Source organism: Tenrec ecaudatus, chromosome 10 (assembly GCF_050624435.1).
Source record: "Tenrec ecaudatus isolate mTenEca1 chromosome 10, mTenEca1.hap1, whole genome shotgun sequence".
NCBI lineage: Eukaryota > Metazoa > Chordata > Mammalia > Afrosoricida > Tenrecidae > Tenrec > Tenrec ecaudatus.
The window spans coordinates 86,224,016-86,247,826 of record NC_134539.1 but is presented as its reverse complement, the minus strand read 5'-3'; the positions used below and the strand labels follow the sequence as shown (position 1 = coordinate 86,247,826).

The 23,811-nt window shown below is 54.3% G+C and overlaps 1 protein-coding gene across 1 annotated transcript in view; it reads right to left on the bottom strand.

Annotated features, from left to right (window-relative positions):
- NTN1 (netrin 1) overlaps positions 1-23,811 on the bottom strand; it is a 213,657-nt gene that overhangs the window by 44,781 nt on the left and 145,065 nt on the right. The window contains exons 4-5 of the mRNA XM_075560918.1: positions 8,438-8,587; positions 7,114-7,167 (exon numbers count right to left, since the gene is read on the bottom strand). Coding sequence (XP_075417033.1) covers positions 7,114-7,167; positions 8,438-8,587 — 204 coding nt within the window. The remainder of the gene's footprint in view (positions 1-7,113; positions 7,168-8,437; positions 8,588-23,811) is intronic.

Genomic DNA, 23,811 nt, shown 5'->3' with positions numbered 1-23,811 from the left:
GTTTCTGAGACTGCAAATCTTACTGAGCACCAACAGTCCATCTTTCTCCCTCGGAGTGGCTAGTGGATTTTGCCCACCAACCTTAGAGTTAGCAGCCAGACGCTTTGCCCATAGCACCCCAGGGCTCCTTGGGGACCTCACAGGCTTTAAAAAAGTGTCTCCTTATTCTTTCCCTGGTGACGGCGATTGCTAGGTGCCATCAGATCGGATCCAGATCAGCAACCCCATGTACCCCGGCAGAAAGCACTGCTCGGTCCTGCAGCTTCCTCACGAGGGTTGTGTGTGAGCCCCTGGTAGCAGCCTCTGTGTCAGTCCACCTCACTGAGGAAGAATGCCTTCCTCTTTCCCTCTGCCCTACTGCTTGACATCTTTTTTCAGGGATGGCTCTCTCCAGATAACCTGTCCAGAAGAGCAGAAGGTGAACCCTCGCCGTCCCGGCTTCTGATGAGCATTCTGGCTGTATCTCTTCCAAGATAAATTTGTCTGTTATTCTGACAGTCGTGGGGCTTTCGATAGCCTTCCCCGGCGCCATGATTCAAATGCACTGGTTCGTCCTTGGTCTTCCTCATTCAATGCCCAACTTTCTCACGCAGAGAAGGCGATTCAAAACGCCACGACTTTGGTCAGGCACACCTTATTCCTCAAAGTGTCACCTTGCTCGCTCTTCAATACTTTAAGATCGTGTGGTGGCACCTTCGCCCCCCCCCTCCCCTTTTCCTCTCACCTTCCCGCTTCTCGGCGCCCCGGGCCTCGCCCCGGCGCGACTCAAAAAAAAAAAAAGATCGTGTGCAGCAGGGTTACCCAGTGCTATGTGCCGTTTGACTTCCTGGCTGCACTTTCCACGAGCATCGGTTGTGGATCCAAGCAAGAGGAAATCCTTGACAACCTCAATCTTTTCTCCATTCATCACGCTGTCACCTATTGCTCCAGTTGGGAGGTTTCTGGTTTTCTGTACACTGAGTTGTCATTCACATCGAAGGCCACCATCTTTGATCTTCTGCACTTTCTCTGTCGCCTCTATTTAGTCTGGAAGCGCGGCTGAGACCGGCTCACCTTGAGTGACCCTGTGACCTAGCTTCCAGCATCACAGCTGCCATTGCAAGTCATCACGGCAGGACAGGCTGACAGACACGCACGTGGCTGTCCTTGATTATTAGCAACTGTGCTAATGTGTATCCCTCATGCCATGTTCATTTCCTCTTGTCTGAATTTCTAGTTCATCTTTGCAGCCTAATTTTGTGATAGGCTCTCTCTCCCTTATTGATTGTAAACCTTCTTATTAAGTGGGGGTATTTTGTGGCCTGCCAGTGGCTTTCTCAGCTCTTATTTATAAAGCCTCTTATTTTCTTTATAGATAATTTGAGGTGCAGAAGTTTCCCATTTTTATTCTTTCCCAGACTGTGGAAGGGCAATCCACCTTTTCTAGGCTTCTTTAAGGTCCTGGGGAAAGCAGCATCTTTGATTCCAGGACATTCTGCACTTCCATTGCCACATTCCTTGCTGTATGTTTGCTCTTTCCGTGGCTGCTTGAATCGAGGAGCATTTATTGAGGGGCATTTATTGAGCAGGCTCAGCAGCCCGATCTATCCCCACTCCTGTGCTTTAGTGCAACATGACAGTCGCGTGGCCGGCTACCACCGAGAGGAAGAAGAGTCACCGGCCTCTGGATGCTACGTTCTGTGACGGCCTCCTTGAAGAATGCCCTTACCAGCTTGATTTTCTGTCGACTTGAACCTGTGTGAAAGTGGGGGTGGAGTCCAACCTGATCCCTCAGGTCGCAGCCTGATGGTGCCTCCCTGGGGGGTGGCCTTTTTGTAAGAGGACACTGGGAACCTCTCTCTTGCCTCCAGAGGCAGCCCCATGTGGGCTGCTCACTCTGGGAGCTGTCTGCACCCACCCATGTTCCCCGACTTGGGATCCCTGTAACTTGCCGCCCGCCGTCTTCACCTTCCTGCTCACTGGCCGGCAGCGGCAGGAGTCTGCAGAAGGCTCTGGCTAGCCTGAGACCCACAGACTGGAGGTGGGCTGGGACAGGATGCCTTCTTGATGTAAGATTCTTGCTTGATATAGTTATTTCATATCCATCATGAGTATCACTGGTTTTATTTCTCTAGGCTACCCAGCCCCACACACCATTTCTGATCATTTTTACAGATTCACTCTCAGGATTTCGTTTGTTCTCATCATGTCGGACAAATGCTGTCATTCTTCGATGTGTGTGGAACAAGCGCAGAGGCCCTGCGTGCCCCACGCCTGACACTTTCCTTGGACTAGCAGATTCATTTATCCCAGCTGCAGCAGGGCCCTGAAGACTAGAACAGCAAGTTCAGCTAACTGGCCTGCCTGTGCCCAGAATGGACGGCCTCAGGTTGTCCAGACTCATGGTCCCAGCCGCCAAGCCCCCTGACAAGAGCTGAGGACGGTTTTGCTGGAGGGGCCACATGGCGTTCCCACTCCTCTCCGCATGGCTCCCTGCGTGTCAGAGCAGAGCTGGGCTCCACAGGGTTGCCTATGGCTGGCTTTGGGGCAGGAGCTTCCAGTCTTTCTGCTGAGGCACTTCCAAGTGGACTTGAACTTCACCTTTTGGTCAACAGCCGGGTACTATCACCATTTGCACCCCCAGGGAGAGCAGAAGACCAACATGCAGAAAACCCCAGCTTTTCTCTGGCTTCCTGTGAGCCAGGGGGGTGTAGTGATCACAAGTTGTGCCTGGTCGGCACTTTGAAACCACCAGCAGCTCTGTGGGAGAAGGGAGGCTTTCTCCTCCTGTAAATCGCTTCCGTCTCAGAAAGCACAGGGGTGCGACAGTGAGCCTGGTTTGGTGAACACACACCGCGGGGCAGGGACAGTGAACGTACTGGAAATGGAGTGAGCAACCTCCTGCCTCTGAGAAGAATAACATGAGGGTCAGTACCATTCACAGGCTCAAAGGCCAGGCAACCTGACTTAGAGTCCAGGGCCACTGCTCGCTCCCACGCCACGGCTGTCTCGTTGGCTCTGACTCCTACCAACCCAACAGGCCCAAAGCAGAACTGCCCCCGTGGGTCTCCAAGACTGTAACTCTTTCTGGGGTGCCTGGTGGCATCGTAGGTTAAGCCTTGAGCTGCTAACCACAAGGCCAACGGTTCAAAACCACCAGCTGCTCCTCAGGAGAAAGATGAGGCTTTCCACTCCCGTAAAGAATTAAAGTCTCTGAAACCCAGTTCAGCCCCATCCTCCAGGGACACTATGAGTCAGAATCAACTCGAAGGCAACGAGGGTTGTTGGTTCCAGTTAGAAACCTTTATGGAAGGAGGCTGCCTCATCGTTCTCCCTCGGAGCCACCGGAGGACGCCAACCTCTACCTTCCAGTCAGACGCCCAATCCCTGAAAGCCCTGTACCACCAAAGCTCCTGCTGCCTGTAAGTGCTTCCTACAAGCAGGGCCTCAGGGCCCTCGGAGGGAAGACGGACACTCTGTCCTTACTTCACATGGGTGAAAAGCTGATGAAATAGTTACCAGGCCAGAGCCTGACACGGAGAACATTGTACACAGGTTACCTCGGCTTTCATTTAGCTGGGGTTTATTTAACTTTTATTCTGTATGGGTCTGACCCAATCGGTCCTTGGCATAACACCTACCTGGGGGCTTCAGGACCTCACTGGCCCACGCTGGGAAGGGAGAGAGCCTGGCATCTTGTCTCCGTCCATATTCTGGGAGCCAGTGCGCTGGTCAAGTAGCATGCCCCTTCTTCAAGTGACCAGCACTACCTGCAGGGCCAGGGGCTCTATCACCCTCCAGCGGCCCCCTCTGTGGTCCCCACAGTTCCTTTTCTCCTGGACACCAGGAGCACTGATGGATCCTGTACCTGGGCCCAGGAGTAGCCCCTTCCCAGAGGCCTCCAAGGGAAGAACGTGGTGTCAGGCTATGCCCACTGCTGACCACAGGGGTCTTTCCAACCACCCTGTGGGTGTGTGCTAGGGGAGCTCTGAACACAATTCCTTTTGGGTGGGTGGTCTTGACCTCCACCCCCCTACCCCACCCCCAGCCTCTCCTTCTCAGATCGCCCACAGCATAATGCTCCTCAACCCCCTGCTCCATGGGGGCCAGGTGCTACCTCCGTGGGCAGGTGAGGACATTCCCCTGGGGGAGTTGGTCCTTTGGGGGGCGGGGCTCAGGGGGATGCAATGCCCTGCAGCTTTCAGAACAAACTGGCAGTTTACTTGTATCCCTGAGCCTCCCTCCTGCGGTGTCTCGACAAACACTGCACACTGCAGGCGCCCACAGGCTGGGAAGCACTGAGCAGCTCCAGGGCCTGCCCCCAGCCCACCATGGCCTGGGCTGTGGAGACAAGGCCAGCTCCGCCTCTGTGATGGTGGGAGACCGACACAGGCCGGCAGCTGGGTCTTAGGAGGGCCTGTGTTCTCCAGAGAGATGGCAGGAGGGGCATCCCGAGAGACCCCAGAGAAGGTCAGGAAGGGCTGGGCCAAAGGACCAGGGACCTGCTCACTTAGCCCCCACTGCTAAGAAAGCACTCTATCGGGGTACCTGTTATTGGTCCCTGGGTGGTGCCAATAAGTGGCCATAAACTGAAAGGTTGGTGGCCCCTACAGGCACCTCAGAAGAAAGGCCTGGCAGTCTGCTCCCATAGGACCACAGACTCGTGGCACTTGCTTTCGTTGGCATTGGGGTTTACAGACAGCTAGCTCCAAATCCAGGGAATGTGTTTAAAGGTATGGCACGAAGAGTGGGCTTAGCGGCACAATCAGAAAGATCTGAGAAGGTTACGTTGCTGACAAAGGAAAACACATCTTGGGGGAGGGAGCCACAAGTATCCATTAGCACTGCTCAGGAGCCTCCTCCAGCTGAGTGGACACGAGCACACCTTTCACCCATTCAGGGTGGCTCCCAGCTTGAAGCCCATCCCCAGGCCCAATGCCCTTGGCACACTCCACACTGGGGATACATGCTCCTTTTCTGCCAAAGACCCCTTTGACAGCCTAGTCAAGTCCATGGACTCTTCTCAAAATGGTCTTCTCCGTCTGACCAATATGGAAAGCAACATAGCGCCACCTCCAACAGTGGAGCATCGAAATCCCCTTGGCCCCGTCATGCCTCCTCTGTGTCTATGCCTTAAAGAAGTATGAGACACACACGGACAGATGCATGTGTTCCCATGTTCATAGCAGCACTGGCCACAATAGCAAGAAGTTGAAAACAACCCCCACACCCATCAGTAGAAGCCTGGCTAAAAAAACGTTGGTGTATACACCCAATGGAATACTATGCATCGCTGAAAAAGCCATGATGGAGCCAGGAAGCACCTCGCATCATGGATGGACCTGGAAACACTGTACAGAGTGAAGTTCGTCAGTCACCGAAAGACACATGTTTCACGAGACCACGAGCATCAGGATAAAAACCAAGACACAAACTGCAGACCAAAGGGACAGGCTTGAGGGCTCCCAGAGGACGGGGTGCAGGGGAGCGGAGATGACGCAGCAGACTAAAGACTGACAGGTACAGACTTGGGCATAAAGGAGAACAGAGGGACAAGAGAAATCAGGGGAGATGGTGGGTAGAAAACAAGAGTGGAGTTTGATGAGCTGTTTAACCTGTTGAACGCAGAACACTCTGAAATGTAATCCCCCCAACTAATTCACAATAAAAAATTCATTTTTTAAAAAGGAATCACATTCTCAAACGCATAAAACAAAGTACACAGATGACAAAGGAAACCAGTACCACCTACTCACATCTTTTCTTAAAACTCAGATTTATGGCACCCTGACGCTAGGTACTCCCTGCCTTATGAAGGCATTATAAATCAAGAGCTAGCAGGGGGCTAACAGTGACTGCGACTGCGGGGAGCTAATGAGCACGGACAGTGTTTCATGGTCTCAGCAACAGCTAGAGCGGGGCGTGGAGATCACTGTGATTTCTACTGGAGGCTAGGTCACAGGTGCTGCTAATCCTGCTGTGGTTTGTGACCCACCACGAAGGGACACCACGTTCCAGTTACACACACACACACACACACACACACACACACACGGCGATGCCCTCTGTCAGAATAGAGCTGGGACACACACACACACACACACACACACACACACACACGGCGATGCCGTCTCTGTCGGAATAGACCTGGGCCCCACATTGATCAGAGGCCGTTTCTTCACGTGTTCAGCTTCCAGGGGTCGCTGGCGGACTTTCCAACCACTGCCAAGAACGTTACCATGTGTGGCGCCCAGGGACATCCACGTGTCACTTGGCTGTGTCAGACCTGTGACCTTAGAGAGGGTGTTGCATCCCCCCCAATCTTCTCGATGGGGTTTTCCATCTCTCTCTGCTTCCAAGCTCCTTCTCCTTAATGGGTATATTCGGTGAGTCGTGTGTCCATTGGCTGGGCCAGCATTCTCAGTGGCTTGGAGATTAAGGCCTAGTAATGCCCTAACACAATGCAATCAGCTCCGTAATGGGAACTGTTATGAGCAGTCAGTCAGTTGTAAGAAGATTAGGGGGTGCAACCCAGCCTAAGACACTGAGAAATCCCCTCCCTGGTCTAGCTACACAGTGAACCTTCTCTGGTTTCTGCTTATCCCTGTGTGTTACATGATACACAGCCAACCCCTTCTCTCTGTCTGCTTCTGAGGAGTGGATAGGGAAGGAGAACCCCCAACTGCAGCATGAAAGAGGGGTGCGATCACCAGCCCTACATCACCTGCAGAGTGAGACCCCTGGGCCCGACTGAGACCCCCCCCCCCATTGAGACTACCCCTGCCCTGTTTCTTCTCTGTGTGAGTGAATCATTGTTGGAACCAGTGCCTGCTTCTAAGTCATGTCTTTCGGTGACCTTGGGAGAGAGGCATGGCATCCAACATCATTGCAAAGCAAAACAAAAACCAACCCACCCTTTTATTCTTGGAGGCGGAGTCATCAAAAAAATTTGAAAAATTAAAACACTCCATCCCTTCTCTCCCTCACCGCCCCGGGGCGCCATTCCACTGGGCTGAGATGGCAGTTTTTGCAGGTGTCTGTCCTTTCTAAGAGGGCCCCTCCCCAGCCCCGGCACCCCCCCCACTTCCCATCACACACGGAAGGCAGGGCATGAGAAGCAATGGGGAGACCTACCCTCAGGCTCCTCCACACTGCTGGCTGCTGTGGTCGGCGGGGCGACGGGAATCTCTTCGTGAGGTTCAGGGTCACGGGAAGAGAGAAGAAGGTCGGCAGATGTTATTTGTGATCTTACAGAGTCTGAGCCCTGTGTCAGCCTGCCTGGGGCCCTGTCTCCTTTTCCGAATCTACAGCTCACACAGGCCGGGAGCAGGATGTCCCCGGAGCAGGCTCCAGGGGCTCCAGGGGGCTGGCGCTGTCCCTAGGGCTGGCTGCTGGCGGGGCTGGCTGCAGAGAGGTGGCAGTAGCATGCTGGCGCGTGGAGAACCACCCAGGCCCCTGAGTCTTGAAGACGCCAGGGCAGCAGACAGGGGATTCACAGGCCCACCTGCTCACCGCTGGCCTCCGCTCCTTCCCTGGGAAAGGAGCTCGTGGGAGAGGATGGTCACCGGAGCCCGAGTTTGCCAAGCCTGGTCTTGAGAGGCAAATCAGGTCTTTGTGGCTGGCCTTGCTTGCTGGGAGTACTGCTTCTCCCACCCTTTCTTAGATGAAGTCAACCCAGCAGAAGGAGCCCCCAAGGTCAAGGCCAGGCTTGTAGTAGCTAAACCACCAGGCTGGATACTTCCAATCCAGGCTAATTCTCACCTCAGACTAAACTCACTGACATTAAGTCAGTTCATAGCGGCCCAAGAGGGATAACACAGGGTAGAGCTGCCCCTGCGGGTTTCCAAGACAGTAACTCTATTAGCAGAGAAAGACTCATGTCTCTCCCGCAGAGCAGCTGGTGGTTTTGAACTTCGGACCTTGTGATTGGCAGCCCACTGGTTATCCACCACACCCCCAGGGCTCCTGGCAGTAAACTACTGGAACCCTTCTGTGTGAACCTGCCATCTGGCTTACCACCTGACTATGTCCTATTGACTCAAGGGTCCCCCGGAGTCTTCCAAAGTGGTATCCTGGGGAGTGGGTGCCAAGCACAGGAGCTCATGTCCAGCTCCCCTCACTGCCTCTGGGTTCCCGTCCTTCCCACTCTGATCAGCTGGGGGCAGTGGGGAGCTGGGCAGCAGCAGCAGTAGTAACCCCTGGGCTGGGCCAGGCCAAGGTCTGGGTGAGGGCAGAAGTTGGGAAGTGACCCTGGGCTGAGATCAGAGGTTTGCTAGCACAGGCTGGCTCTGCTGACCCTATAGCTCCACAACCCACCCCACCCTCACACAGGGGTCCCCTTAAAGGCACTGGACATTGACCCACAATGACGAGCACTCAGCCACTGGGACACGGGGGACAAGCATCCTGAAAGGGTTCAGCCCCATTCTCCAGCCAGAGAAAGAGGAGGGGCACATACTTATGCAGGGGGCAATGGGGGAGCGGCTCTGCTGGTAGCCTTTGGCACAGCGGTTGCAGGTGATGCCCGTCACGCCGTCCTTGCAGGGACACTGGCCTGTGGTCTGGTTGCAGGTCTTGCCAGCAGCACCCACGGGATGGCAATCACAAGCTGAGGAAAGGACACAGCAAGGGGGTTAGACGGGCAAGGACACCCCTCCTCTCAAGATTAATCAGGCCCGGAGCACACACTTCCCAGGTCCTCCTCCACCCAGAAGCGCCCCACGGACCCCACCCCAGTGGCCTCGCAGCCCAGCCCACACACATTCCAGAAACCCTGATCCTGGCCCCTCTGGAAATGGGGACAGAAATCCAAGTGGCTGGACTTGCAAGGGCTGTGCCTGCAGCGGGAGGGTGAGGCCGGGGAGCCCGCCAGCAGGCCCAGAGGAAGGCCCATGTCGGAAGAGAGTTTGCGGAGTGCAGGGGGCACAGTCAAGTCCTAAGGGAGGAGGAGACGACCTGGGGAGGTGCACACTCCCGGCAAAGGCGCCTCCACCCTTTCCTTCGGCCCACAGGTCTCCCTCCTGACCCTCTGGGTGGGACTCATGAGGTCTCCGGTGAGGTGGAGCTGTGGGCTGGCTCAGGTCAGGGAGGTGCATGCAGCTCCCCCAGGCTGCTGCCCCCACCGCCTTCTGCTCCCCTTGGCCCTCCCACCCTACTTTGCAGCCAGGGAAGCCTGGCTTCTAGATCAAAAAACCCATAAACTGTAGCGCGGTGTCATTTACAATTTATAATCACAGGGATTAAAGGTGCAAACTAAGATGGGAGATTTACAGGACCATTCCAGGGGCTGGAAAGAGGGGACAGGCCCAGCTGGAGCTGAGTGAGGCCCCCCCGAGTCTCAGCCGATGGCTGCTGTGTCACCGGCAGGCTCCACATCCCTTGGCCCAAATTTGAAAGGAATAGAGGAGGGGTCCCCCCTGCAGGGCTGCCCCCCTCTCTGTGTTCTCAGCACCTCATCCCAGAGGGCTTTGGGAAGATTTCCCCACCAGCACGGTGACACTCTGGGCAAGCTGAGCTATGCCAGCAGGCCCCGCCTCATAGAAACCCTGTGGGTGTCAGAGTAGAACTGGGCTCCACGGGGTTTTCAATGGCTGATTTTTCATAAATCGATCTCCAGGCCTTTCTTCTGAGGGGCCTCTGGGTGGAATCCAAGGTGCTACCTTTCTGTTAGCAGCAGAGAGTATTAATTGATCCCACCACCTACCCAGGGACTGACTCCATCAACAGGTGAGGTCCCTGCCTACACCCTGCCTCTGGGTTTCCCGGGGAGGAGTCCTGGTGGAGTCATGCTGACGCATTTGGGTTGCCAGCGGCAAGGCCGGCAGTTGGACACCACTAGGCACTCCTGGGGGAAACGCGAGGCTTCTTATTCCCGTCCAGAGCGACAGTCTCAGAAGCCCACCGAGGCTGCTCTCCCCTGTCCTATAGGGTCACCATGAGTCAGTACGGACTCGGTAGCCATGAGTGTCCCCAGGAGGTGGGCTCAAGCCAGAGGGAGGACCAAGGAGGCCAATTCTGAGCCACCTTCCCCATGGCCAGAGATAGAGGAGATGGTCCCAGGAAGGGGTCCTGTCACCACCGGTGACACAAGCAGCTATTTGTTTCTATTTTAAATGAGAGGGAATGAAAGAACTCACTGCCATCCAGTCGGTCTGGACTCACCTGCAGGACAGGGTAGAACTGTCCTGGTTAGTGGCCAACACCGTCACTCTTTACCAGAGTAGAAAGCCCCATCTTTGTCCCCAGGAGCAGCTTGTAGTTTCAAGCTGCGGACCTTGCAGTTCGCAGTCCCACCCACCACCACTATGGGCCCAGGGGTCTCGAAATCCACAGGGGCAGCTCTGTCCTGCTCTAGGGGACTGCGATGGGTCCGACTCAACTCGATGGCCGCGAGACCTGGGGAGGGAACCATCCAAGAAAATAAGTGAGCGCCAAGATCACACAGGATCCAGCCCGGCCCAGCCTGAAGGCAGCAGTCTGCAGATGGAAACGCAGCCTCTCCCAGGTGGCTCTGGGCCCGGAAACGGTTAATGAGAAGTGGGAAGAGGAAGGAGGGTGGGAGGGAGGGAGGGAGGGAAGGAATGTGAGGAATTGTTTGTTGAAGGTGTGTCTGGACATGGGAGAACTTCTGGAGGCAGCCAGGGTCCTGGTGGTGGGTGCTCTCTGGAAGGTTAGGAAGGGGGCAGGGGACAAGTCCCAGGGCCCCAAGCAGGCAGCTTGGATGGCAGTAGATAGAACTGCCCCAAGTAGATAGGGTTCATATGGCCCCCCTCCCTTTCTTTAAACTGTGTTCAAAGTACCCATAAGCCGACAGACACAGATTCAGTCATTTGTCCATGTGCAATTCCGAGATCCCGACGACACTTTTCAAGTTGTGTAGTTCTCCTCACCCTCCCTTTCCCGATCATGCCACCACCTCTGACCACCTCAATGCCCTCTTCCCTCCAGCCTTGAGATCTGTTCATTAGCTTCAGCTTCTACCGTATATACTCGTGTATAAGCTGAGTTTTTCAGCACATTTTCAATGCAGTCTCTGTGGTAAAATTAGGTGCTGATATTCGAGTTAGCTTACACTCAAGTATATATGGTATCTGCTTATCTCATATAAGTGAGATCCCAGCAGTATTTGTCCTTTTGTGACCAACTCGTTCTGCTCAGAGTGATGCTCTTGCACCCGTCTGTGTGGTGATGTGCCTCAGGACGCTTCCTTTCTCCCACAAGGGGCCCTGGTGACACCATGGCTCAGTGTCAGGCAGCTGAACCAAGTGCTGGTGCTTGGAACCCGCCCACGGAGCCCCTGGGGAACAGAGACTTGGCATCTGCTCTCATAAAGATAGTTATGGTTGCCAGGGGCCACTGAGTCAGTCCCGGCTCACAGCAACTGTGTGCAACAGGACAGAACGCTGCCCAGTCCTGTGCCATCTTCACAATTGCTCTTAGGTTTGAGCCCACTGTTGCAGCCACTGTGTCAATCCATGGTGTTAAAGGTCTTCTGGTCGGGGCTGTCCCTCCACTTCACCAAACATGATGTCCTTCTCCAGAGACTGGTCTCTCTCGACAACCCCTCCAGAGGCTGCGAGACGAAGCCTTCAAGGAGCGTTCTGGCTGTACTTCTTCCAAGACAGGCTGTTTGCTGTGTTCGCAGTCCACGGTAGCTCCCACATCCCCCGCCAGCACATCACTCAAGGCGGCGATTCCTCTTCTGTCTCCTCACTCATTGTCCAGCTTCCACAGGCAGACGAGGCAACTGACAACATGCGGCTTGGGTTAGGTGCACCTTAGTCCTCAAGGTAATACCCTGGCTGTCAACACCATAAAGGCTACAGCCTCGGGACCCCTATGGGGGGGGCAGTTCGACTGTCACAGGGGGTGGCTGCGAGCCAGAGCCAACTGGAAGGCACATAGTAAGAACAGTAGCCCAATGTCACACATAAGGAGTACGACTATTTACTAGGAAGTTATGTTTGTTTGCTTTCAATTTCAACTTGACAGTAAGGCAGAGATGCTCGAACCCTGAAGGTCCAACCTTGAGTGTTGGGGTGCAGCAGATGATGACTGTGAGGAGGGCTGGTATGAGAGTGGGGAGCTGAGATGATTGCCTTTAAATGTTACCCCATTTCCCATTGCCATGGAGAGGACACCCCCTCCTGGGCAGCCCATGTGTGCCATGGCAGCACTGCACTCGATAAGCCTTCTAGTGAGGTCGGTCATACCAGGCCTTTCTTCCGAGTGCCTATGGAGTGCCATTCGACTCTCCAGCTTTTCTTTCAGCAGCCACATGCATTAACGTTTGTCCCACCCAGTCGAAGCCTCTTCCTTGAAAAAGAAAAAACCAAAGACCCACACTCACTGCCACTGAGTTGATTCCAATTCAGAGTGACCCTATTACGACACAGAGGAACTGCCTGCTATGGGTTTCTGAGACTGAGACTCTGATGGGCATCAGAATCTCCATCTTTCTCCCTCACACCAGCCAGTGATTTCGAACGGCTGACCTTGCAGTTAACCCAGCATGTAATGCACCAACCACCATGGGTCCTGCCGCCATGATGGGAAGGGTGATTGAGCATGGGACACAGCTCTAAGCTGCCCGTGTGAAAGCAGAGGGCCACAGCTGTCCCGGGCCACTTGACATGGGCGTAGACAGGGGCGGATGTGGACTCCCAGGCTCATGCCGGCTGACCTCCTTTGGCAGGCGTCACGAGCCTGCTGGTAATCCATAGCTCTGAGCCAAAACACTCTCCCTTTGGTGCTGATGGGACACAGCTGTGCACCAGTCCTTTCTGGGTCCCTGGACTTGAGTGGAAGAGATCACTGCCGGTCGCTCAGTTACTGAAGTGTAGAATCAAGCCCCACTCGGGCACCACCTTGGCCCAGGTCACCTCCTTGGGCAGGTGTTGACCCAGGGCAGAATGCGGGCACAGCACAGGAGGACAGGACTATTGTTCTCGCACACTGCCCTCTCCACTGGCAGGCAGTGGTGACTGGCTTGGCTGTCCTCGGGCATCTGAGATCTGCTGGGGCTGAGGGCATCCCCAGCAATGCCAGAGCAGCTGTGCCCTTGCATTTCCTGTGGGCCCGTCGTTTGATTCCAGGGGAGGGGTGCCAGCCACTTAGTTTCTAAGCCCTTTTCCCAAGATTCTACAAACTCACTCCAGTGGGCCCCTGGTGCTGTTGGCTTGGATTCCTGGTGATCCCACCACAATGGCACAAAACACTACCGGGGCCTGCACCACGCCCGCAATCAGTTGCTGGTCAGACCCTTGGGATCCATAGAGTCTTCACTGGCTGGTTATTTTAGAAGTAGATTGCCAGCCCTTTCTTCCTCGTCCATCTGGAAGGGCGGCTGGAACCTGTGCAGCAGCATGTTTACATGCCAGCCTCCAGGCCGAGGGCCAGGGAACTGAACCTGGGTCTCCTGTCTGGAAGATGGGAATTCTACCACGATCAAGGCCTTCTCTTGGCTTGCTCTGAAAGCAGCAGCCGGCTGACTTGTTCCAGAAAGAGAAGCAATCAGTGTCCCAAATGGTGGGAGTGGGTGAACTAGGGACAGCGTGGACGGAGATGAGGTCCCCTTCTCTGCAGGGGTGTGGTAAGAGGGAGGGAGTGCCTTTCTAGGTCTTGTGAGAGCGTGGGCCAGGTCCCCATGACTTCCAGCAGAGGAAGTGACTTCGGTGACTCCCGCTTCCCTGGAAATCAGCCACTTTGTCCAGAGGGGTCAGTCCTTTCCATGGAGGTCACGCCCGTGGAGATGGAGTCAGCCGTGTCAGGGCTTGGGAAACTAGCTACCTGAGGCCTTTCCCAAAAGAGCAAGGTGAGACCAGTCGGAAGCCCTGGGTCCCTGAGAACGAGGCAGAATCAGGCTTCTCACAGGCACAGCCAGCTGGAGGCCCTCCCGATGAGGCGGGGAGGACTCAGCCTGTCCTCGCTCTGGGTCATGAGATGGCGACAGACACCTCAGGAGACCCAAACGGATTCAGATGGGTGTCAGGAGAGCCAGGCCCGGCCCCGTGCTGCCAGTGAATCACACTGGGCCCTGGATCAGTGTCCTCCCCTCCAGGTCCCTCTCTGTGGCCCACGTGAGGACAGGGGTCCGTACTCACTCTGGTCACATCCAGTCCATCAGGCTAGGGCTTGGATCCATCCGGCCTCCAAAGGGACCAGGGTGGTGGCCGGTGCCCTGGGGCATCCCTCCCTCTACCCTTCCCGGCTGCATCCTGCCCAAGAACTACCTATACTGCAGGGCACTCAGGTCTCCCTTGAACACCTACTTGCCCCACACCATGTCCTGCCTGCGCTGACTCAAGCTCTTTTGGTTTGGGACTCGGTTTGACCATGAAGAACAGGACATCTTGGGGGGGTGGTCCCAGGTTGATACCACCCCCCTTGAAAAAGAATTTGTCAATTTGGCTAGGCCACGGTTCTCAGCGTTGCGCGACTGCCCTCCACCGTGTGCCCTGATAGAATTCTCCTCAACTGGGTGCTGTGCTATAAACCCTAGCCTCCCTGCCCGGGGGAATGAGGCAGGTCCCACCTCACTGCCACCCAGTTGGCTCTGTAGGATAGAAGGACACTGCTCCTTTGGGTGTCTGGCCACTAAATCTTCACAGGATCACAGCCTCATCTTTCTCCGTGGGATGAGCGTGCCTCGCCACCCTTGAGGTCAGCAGCCTAGTACGTAGGTCACAGCACCGCCAGGGCTTCATGAGGCAGGGTTGGGCTCTGGGTTAAGTGCTGAGCTGGGAACTCTAAGGAGGGAGGTTCAAACCTCCCCACTGCTCACTGCGAGAAAGACTGAGGCCGTCAGCTTCCACCGGAAAAGACTGACAGCCTCAGAAACCCTCTAGAGGGCCGCTTGGAGCGGAGGTGACTCACTCAATGGCAGGGACCCATTCAAAGAGGATTAGAGTGTTTTTGATGTGAATGAGGCACAAGTAGGGTAGGCTGTACAGTCTCGGAAAACCACCGGGCAGTTCTACCCTGTTCTGTAGGGCTGCTATGAATCGGCATCAGCTCCATGGCCGTGAGTTTTTTCTATCACCTTTCCTTGTATTCTCTCCCTTCCTCAAGCCAGCCCTGATTCCGTGCAAGTGACGTTTCCCCAGGAAGGGCCTGCATCACCTTCTTATCTTCTTGAAGCCAGACTCAATGCCATCTCGTCAATTCTGGCTCAGAGCCACCCAATAGGACACACTAGAACTGTCTCGGCTGGTGGTTCCGAACTGCTGACGAGAGATACAAGGAGAAAGAAGCGAGTAACGAGAAGGGGATCTACTACCGTGTTTCCCTGAAAATAAGACACTGTCTTATGTTTATTTTTCCTCAAGAAGAAACCCTATGGCTTATTTTCAGGGGATGTCTTATTTTTATTAAGTATGGTACAACAATATACATTTATTCCAATATAGTGAAGTCGTCTTCTTCTGGAACATCGACCCACAGTGCTGAGTCAAACAGCAGCCACAGTGTGATTTCTCCGCCCTGAGGACACACAATCCCTAAAGCAGAGCATCCTGCGGAGACGGACTTTCAGTTTCTACGTCTCCCTCTCTGCCTCAGCTTGCAGCTCGCACAGAACGACCAGGACCGGACAGGGGAGTCGACCTTGTGGATGGGGCTGCCCGTACTTCTCCGGTCCCCTCCGAGACAGCAGCTGATGAGAAGGGCTGCCCGTCTTCGTGACCCATGCGCTGGTGCGCTACAGAGCCACGCCTGCCACTGTGTCGTATTTTCGGGGTATGGCTTATATGAGTAAATGTTTAGAAATCCAGCTACGGCTGATTTTATGGGTATGTCTTATTCTCGGGGAAACACGGTAGTGCCAAGAAAGAAGAGCTGGGAGCAGAGTATGTCCGGTAGACCCAGGGCACCTGCAGGGAGAACCTCCTAGACCCTGGGGAAGATAGATGGCAAGGCACACGTAGATCCCTAAGGGAGGCTAGGCCTGCAGATGCGGAGGGAGACAGGGGTCGTCCCCCAGAGCCTCCCGAGAAAGGAAGCTTTGCCCTAGTGCGGGCACCCTGAATTGGGACCTTTCAAGCCTCCGGATCACTGACGGAATACGTCTGTTTGTTAAAGCTACCACTTGATCCGTAATAGCAGCACTAGGTCACTGCTCAGCTATTAGGACTTCCGAGGGCCCTGGCAAAGCTAACCGGGACTTGGATTAACCCATAAAACCAAACCCACTGCCACCACACTGGTTGTAGCTCCTGGTGGTCGCATGGGTTGCAGCCAAGTGCAGCGTGGAAGGGCTCCCTCCAGCGAGTGCTCAGGGCTGCGACCTTGCAAACAAAACTATCTTCAAAGTCACCTGAGGGAGTTACCTTTCGGAAGGTAACTGCTTGCACTCCCCAGGGTCTCCAGAAGTGCACTAGAAAACCAGAACCAACCAGCCAACGCACCCAAACTCATGACCCAACTCATGGCAACTGCGCTGTGCACCACAGGGGTTTCCATGGGTGCTATTTGGAAGTAGATCACCAGGGCTTTCTTCCAAGGTGCCTCAGGGCAAATTCAACCCTCCACATTTTCAATTAGCGGCCAAACTAAAAAAACTCACTGAGTCAATTCCAACTCATAGTGACCCTGTAGGACAAGGTGAAACTGCCTCCATGGGTTTCCAAGACTAAATCTTTTTTTTTAAAGCATTTTATTGGGGGCTCTTCCAGCTCTTATCAGCATCCGTACATCCATCCATTGTGTCAAGCACATTTGCACGTTACCATCATCATTTTCAAAACATTTTCTTTCTACTTGAGCCCTTGGTATCAGCTCCTAACTTTCTCCTCCCTCCCCACGTATCAGCTCCTAACTTTCTCCTCCCTCCCCACCCTCCCTTCTTCATGCACCCTTGATAATTTATAACACACACACACACACACACACACACACACACACACACACACACACTCCCGCCCTGCGTTAGACCAACCGCTGTCTCCCTTCACCCACTTTTCTGTCGTCTATTCCCCTGGGAAGAGGTTATATGTAGAACATTGTGATTGGTTTCCCCTTCCTCCCCTCACTTTCCCCTTCCCGGTATCTCTAATCTCATTCTTGGTCCTGAGGGGTTTATCTGTCCTGGATTCCCTGTGTTGTGAGCTCTTATCTGTAGCAGTGTACATGCTCTGGTCTAGCCGGATTTGTAAGGTAGAAGTGAAGTCTTGGGAGGTGGGGGAAGCATTAAAGAACTAGGGGAAAGTTATATATTTCATCAGTGCTGTACTGCACCCTGACTGGCTTGTCTCTTCCTTGTGACCCTTCTGTAAAGGGATGCCCAAATGTCTACAGATGGGCTTTGAGTTTCCACTCCACACCCCACACCCTTCACATTGATATGATTTTTTGTTCTGGGTCTTTGATGACTGATACCTGATCCCATTGAGACCTCATGATCACACAGGCTGGTGTGCTTCTTCCATGTGAGCTTTATTGCTTCTCAGCTAGATGGCCACTTATTTATCTTCAGGCCGTTAAAACCTCAGATGCTATATCTTTTGATAGCCGGGCACCATCAACTTTCTTCACCACATTTGCTTATGCGCCCACTTTGTCTTCTGCAATCGTATCGGGAAGGTGAGTATCATGGAATGCCAGTTTAATAGAACAAAGTGTTCTTGCATTGAGGGAGGACTTGAGTCGAGGTCCAATGACAAGACTACATCTTTATGTAGAGTCTCATCATGCTTCAATGGAGGAGCAAATGGTGTCTGAACTGCTAACCATGCAGTTAGCAGCCCAACCCATAAGCACAAGGTCACCAGGGCTCCTCAGTTAGCAGCAGAGCATGTTAAACATTGGCAGAGTGCCCTTTCCAGAGTGTCTCATGAGTGGAATTGTACAGTAAGTAACTCTGGAAGACTGGTCTCTTCCGTTCCATACGATGCATTTGGGAATCGGCCGGGCTGCTGGCTGAATCAACAGTTCACTCATCTTTGTTGTGGAGTTCCAGTGTATAGCAAGAGCATATCTTTTCATCAACTCATCTTCCAATGGCTGTTTGCGGCAAGTGAGTAATGTCGCCATGTTGCTGTCAGGCGCCATCAAATCGGTTCATAAGAACCCTCTATAAGATGGAACGAAACACCACCTGGCCCTGTGCCAGCCTCACAATTGTTCTTATGTCCGAGCCCACTGGGGCAGCCTCTGTGCCCGTCCATCTAGTCGAGGGCCTTCCTCTTTACTGCTGCCCTTCTACTGCACCAAGCATGAGGTCCTTTTCCAGGGAATGGTCTCTCCTGACAACATGTCCACGGTCCATGAGATGAAGTCTCGCTGTCCTTGCCTCTAAGGAGCATTCTGACTGTACTGCTTCCAACACAGAGCTGTTTGTTCTTCCGGCAGTCCCGGGGGCCTTCAAGATTCTTCGGCAGCACCACAATTCCAACGCATCCATTCTTCTTGGATCTTTCTTACTGAATGTCAAGCTTTCACACGCTGGTGAGACCATTGAAAACACTGTGGCTTGGATAAGATGCACCTTAGTCCTCTAAGAAACATCCTTGCTTTTCAATACTTTAAAAAGACCCCTTTTTGGGTGAACACAGGCAATCAGTCCCCATCTCCTGGCCAGGGAGGAGACCCTGTCCTCTCTCTCCACCTCCAGACGCTCTCTCTCTCCCTCACCTGCCTTGATTGAGACCAAGGGCCCACCAGGCCCTCTGCTTCCAGTCTTTGACACGTGTCAGTCATTCCCTCGCCTAGAATGTTCTTCTTGCAGCTTCCTCGCCCTCCCCAGCTTTTCTCCAGCATCTTCCCTTCAAAGGCTGCTACCCAGACCCTCTCCAGGCTTCCCACTTCATGAACTCACCACGGTCTGTGATAATCTTCTTGTTATGACCTTCCTCTTTATTGTCAACCCCCCCTCCCCCACTGGTGAGCAAGGTCTACATTCAACAATCATCATCATGAGACTCCCCTGCCCCTGAGTCCATCCTGACTCCGAGTGACTATCGGACAGAAGAGGGCTACTCTTTACGAGTTGCTGAGACTGTATATCTTTATGGGAGCGCACAGCCTCATCTTTCTCCTTTGGAGTGGCTGGTGGGTTTGAACCGCTGACCTCGCAGTTAGCAGGCCAATGTGGAACCAACTGTGCCACCTTCACGGCACCCAGCATGTAGTCGGAGCTCAATCATAGGTACCGAATGGATGGACAGATGGTTGCTTTTCCCATTTGGACATAACTCAGGGCAGAGATGTAGCCCTTTCCCCGAGGGAATCCGCCACAGCGAGCACACAGTACATCTGCAGGAGGGAGTGAAGGGGCGCCAGGGAAAGATAATCCCCTCATATCCTCGATCACCTGCAGCCTCCACTACGTCACACTCTCCCCTCTTCAATCCTCCATGCTAATGAGGGAGCAAGGATCACGTAAATCCGCAGATAATCCCGGGGCTTCATGTCAGCTGTCTGTGTCAACCTCCCGGGCAGCTCTGCCGGGCTCCCCCAGCAGTTGCTAACGAGGCACAAAAGAATGAATGTTTCAAGTTGCACGACCCCTCCTTTCCCCTGCCACTCTCGAGCAAGGTGCAGACAGCAGGAAGGGACGGGGGAGGGGAGGCCATAATCCCACACCGAGTTATTTGACCCTCAGTGATCTAGTTAACTAGAGTCTTCCTGCACCTGTTTCACAGCTGAGGCCAAAGGCACAGGTCGTACAGATGGTGGCCAGAGCCGGACTCTGTGCCTGTGTGTGTGTGTGTGTCCATGTGTCTCTATGTGTGTCTGTGGAGGATGTGTTGGAGTGTGTGGGGATGTGCGGGTGTCTGAGTCTGTAAGGGAAGGTGTGTGTGTCTGTGGGGGGATGTCTGTGTGTGTGTGTGTGTGTGTGTGAAGTGTCTTTGGGCGGGTGTGTTTGCATGTGTGTGTGCTGGCAGAGCTTGGAGCAGGTCAGCACTGGACAAACCCCTGAGGGAGTGCAAAGGGCACAGTCTTGTGCGGCAGGAGGGCAGGGTCAGCTCCGGCCCCTGCATCTGGTTTTGCACAGCCGCCTGGGGAGGGTACCCCTAGGATTCCTCCCTGCTCTTCTCAGAACCTCACTGGACTCGCAGGGATCCCGGCCCATTCCCACCTCAGCCAAGGCCTGAAGCAGCAGCTGCAGGGCACTCAGCTCTGCCGCCAATTAATTTATCATTTTTGCTACCAAAGCATGTAAATCCTTTATCGAGAGTGAGCCAATGCAATGGTGTTGAAGGCAAATCCTCAGGCCTTGGATGGTCCTGTGGGAATCGACCTTAAAGCACAGCCCACGCCCGAGCCCCAGCCTGAGCCTGAGCCCGCGCCCATGCCCTGTGGGGCGAGTGCCAGGCAGCAGTTCTCCCAAGCACTGGACTCGTCCACACAGTGCGTCTGCCGTCAACCCATGGTAGATGGTGCGACTGTTGTGTTGTCCTCGATCTGCACAAATCATGCTAGAGCTAGCACTGAGGGAGGGTCATAAACATCCGGAAACTTCTCAGACCTCACTGTACTGATCAACATCATAACCCTGGGAGGCAGCAGGGGGTACTGGTATACCCTGCTTATTGCGATCCACAGAATAATGCGTTTGGGTTGGGTTTGTTTCCAATCAAAGGTGGTGATACCAGCATTGAGCAAGCCTGCTGGTATCGCGTTTCCAATAACATGCGCTCTTCTGTGCGTCCGTGTCTCCAGCCGGTAGCTCTCACCCCATTTCAAACGTTTTGTAATGTTATGCACACTGTGGACTACAGGACCCACACAGGTCAGCATTACTTTTCTCTGCAGCGGCGAAGCCAAAAGATTCCCGAGAGACTTGCTTTTCGTGGTGAGGTCCGCCTTCACTGCGGTGGTCTGGAGCTGGGCTCGCAGTGTCCCCGAGGAGTGCTGGTAGTAAGGAGCCCCGATGACACAGGGACCTGTCGGGCTGCTAACGACACAATCGGCAGTTTGGAAACGCCCGTCGCGCTGCAGGAGAAAGACGAGGCTTTCTACTCCCGTAAAGCATTACAGCCTCGGAGACAAACCCACAGGGGCAGTTCTACCCCGTCTTATAGGGCCGCTTGGCATGGACTCGACGGCAGTGGGTTTGGTTTCGGTTTGGGATGCCTGAGTCATCCTCTGGTTTCAGGTGAGGAGACTGAGGCTCCGGGAGGAAGTCACATGCCCAGTGGTGGAACTTGAACTCCAGTCTGAATAACCACATGCTCCCTGCCTTTCAAAACAACTCACTCTGAGGGTGGTCCCTGGCTCCCGATGGTACTAGTCCCAGTGGGATGTCCTGACCGCTGTGGGGCTGAGCCGGGTCGGCCAAAGGTCTGGAGACTCCTGCCCACCCCCACCCCCTGCCCCAGGCATATCCCAGGCGCAGAATCCAGGGGAGGGGAGAGGACCGGGTGGAGGAGGGCGTGATGCCCAGGCCAGGGAAGGCCTTAACCACAGCTGTCCCCGCAATGAGCCACAGGATGAGGCCTGGGAGATTCGGATTCAGAGCAGTGAGCATGGGGCTGCACTTCTGGATTGGGGTCTCTTCCTCTGTACAGTCCAAGGAACACTCCCACCTCCACCTGCTTTCTTAGCTCTCCCAGCTCCCCTCCTGCACTGCTACAAAGAGCATCCTGCTGAACCAGGACCCAGGGAACTATTTCAGAAGGGTATGCAACGCAGGCTGTGCCCAAGCGGGAGGGTCTGGCTCCAGCTGCCTCATAACCTGGACATAGTTTCACAGCTGAGGAAACTGAGGCTCAGAGAGGCCAGGTGGTCGGCCAAATACCCCATAGGCTTGAAATGTGGAGTCCAAGCTGCGAAGGCAACATTCCTGACTTGAACTGCTCCCACAAAGGGGGCAGCAGGAACCTGACTCTCCCCCCCCCCCCGGGAAGGTTCTCCTTTCCAGGGTCCTGATCTCAACCACAGCACCTCTGGGGCTCTGGGCTCTGTCTGCTAAGCTGGGAGCTGCTCTAGCCACCTTCCTGCTTATGCTGACCAGCCCCTTTCTCCACAGCCTCAAAAAGTTAGGAAGGAAATGGAAATGTGGCAAGGGCCTCAGACCATGGAGGGACTCTACTGAGGTTTCTAGATCTTTCCACAGTGTGGATACAGCTTTGGCCTCTGGAAGGTCAGGGGGGGGGCCAACTCAGATTCCTAACTGCTTTGCCTGAAAGCACAGTGGATCCAAGTCTACACATGCACAGGTACACCCCACACATGAGCTTGAAGACCTGGCGTGAACATGCACATGCATGTGTACACATTCTCCCACACCCACATGCACACCCCTGTAGACACCACACATATATGCTCCGACACCACACAATCACACACAACCTGGCCTTGGCGAGCCTGATTTGGACACTGTAAGATCGGGCTGTAGGCTCAAGCGCCCAGCACTGCCCAGTAAGACTAAACTTGTAAACACCCTGGTTACCATTAACAAAGCCATAAAGGCATTCAAAATCTATCACTAATCGATCCCTGCCTCTTATCAACGCCAAGGGCAAGTGGACGCTCACTCTCATTGTGTATTCTTCAAGGAGCGTGATTCTCAGTCCTGACTTGGTGTTAGAACCAGCTGGGGGAGCTTTGAAAATGCCCAGTGCCCACCTCTTACCTGGATTGTGAATTAAACTGGGAGGGGGTACAGTAAAGAAGTGTTGGGATTAGTAGGACCCAACCATCAGTTATATTAAAATCTCTCCAGTCAGAGCTGGTCCTGGTTATGCATTGGGCTGGGATCTGGAAGTTCAGCAGTTGGAAACCACCAGCCTCTCTGCGGGAGAAAGATGGGGCTTTCTACTCCCGTAAACAGTTACAGCCTCAGACACTCAGGGGTCAGTTCTACCCCGTCCTATAGGGCTGCTCTGAGTTAGCATCAACTTGATGGCAGTGAGCCTGTTGGTTTTTTTAAAAAAAATTTCCCCAGCCATCATGAAGTCCAAGTTGAAGAGGACTATGCTGATCACGCCCTGAAGTGCAGGTCAAGCTTGGGGAGCTGACACCACTGTGCAGGGGCCTATGGGAGACGTGGCTAAGGATTCACATTCTCCCCCACTCAACCAACCCTTGGCAGACACCAGCAGGCCCTTAGCAGAAGGGGCGGGCCAGGAGTCACTCAGCACGCATTGGCCAAGACGGAGGCTGGGATCACGTGCTTCAGCTATTGACTGGGTCTTCCTGGGCCCTGGACATCTTTTCAGTGGCCTGCATTCTGCTCTGTTAGCAGCCGGCGTGAAGGGGGCAGGGCCGGGCCTGCAAGAAGCAGGCTGCTCAGTGGGATGGAACACGAGCCCTTTGTACCTCGGGGCTGGATGCTGCGGCTAATTTCCTCATTCTCATCGCGATTCGGCTCACGGGACACCCCCGGCATGTCTTTATCCATCACAGATGGTTTGGGAGGATGATAAATTAATATGGTTATCAATGGAGACATGGCAGAGATGGCTAAATGGCCACGTCTTCAATGGCGGCTCGAGAGAGAAAGAGCCCCCCGGTCCATAAAGGAGACAAACGGGAAACAAAACCGTCCCCTCTTCTGACAGATTCCCGGGCGCGGATCCTTCACAAGCGCTTCGGCGGAGAAAAGGGGGACTTTATCTCCTCTGACTCGGGCACAGGAGAGCAGCCCACGCCATAATGAGGCCTTCCCGGCGCTGTGAAATCACGCTGAATAGCCGCAGAGTGCAACCGCCTGTTCCCGGGCATGTTTATTATGGCCCTTTGTCCACCCCGGGCAGCGCCAGCCCCAGCCCCAGCCCCAGGGTGGGGATCAGCCAGGGGAGGGGAGACAGGACCCAGCCAATGTGTTGCTATGGAACTTCCTACCGGGACGGACGTTTGAAGCTGCTCTTGGCTGGGTGGAGGCCTGCTCTA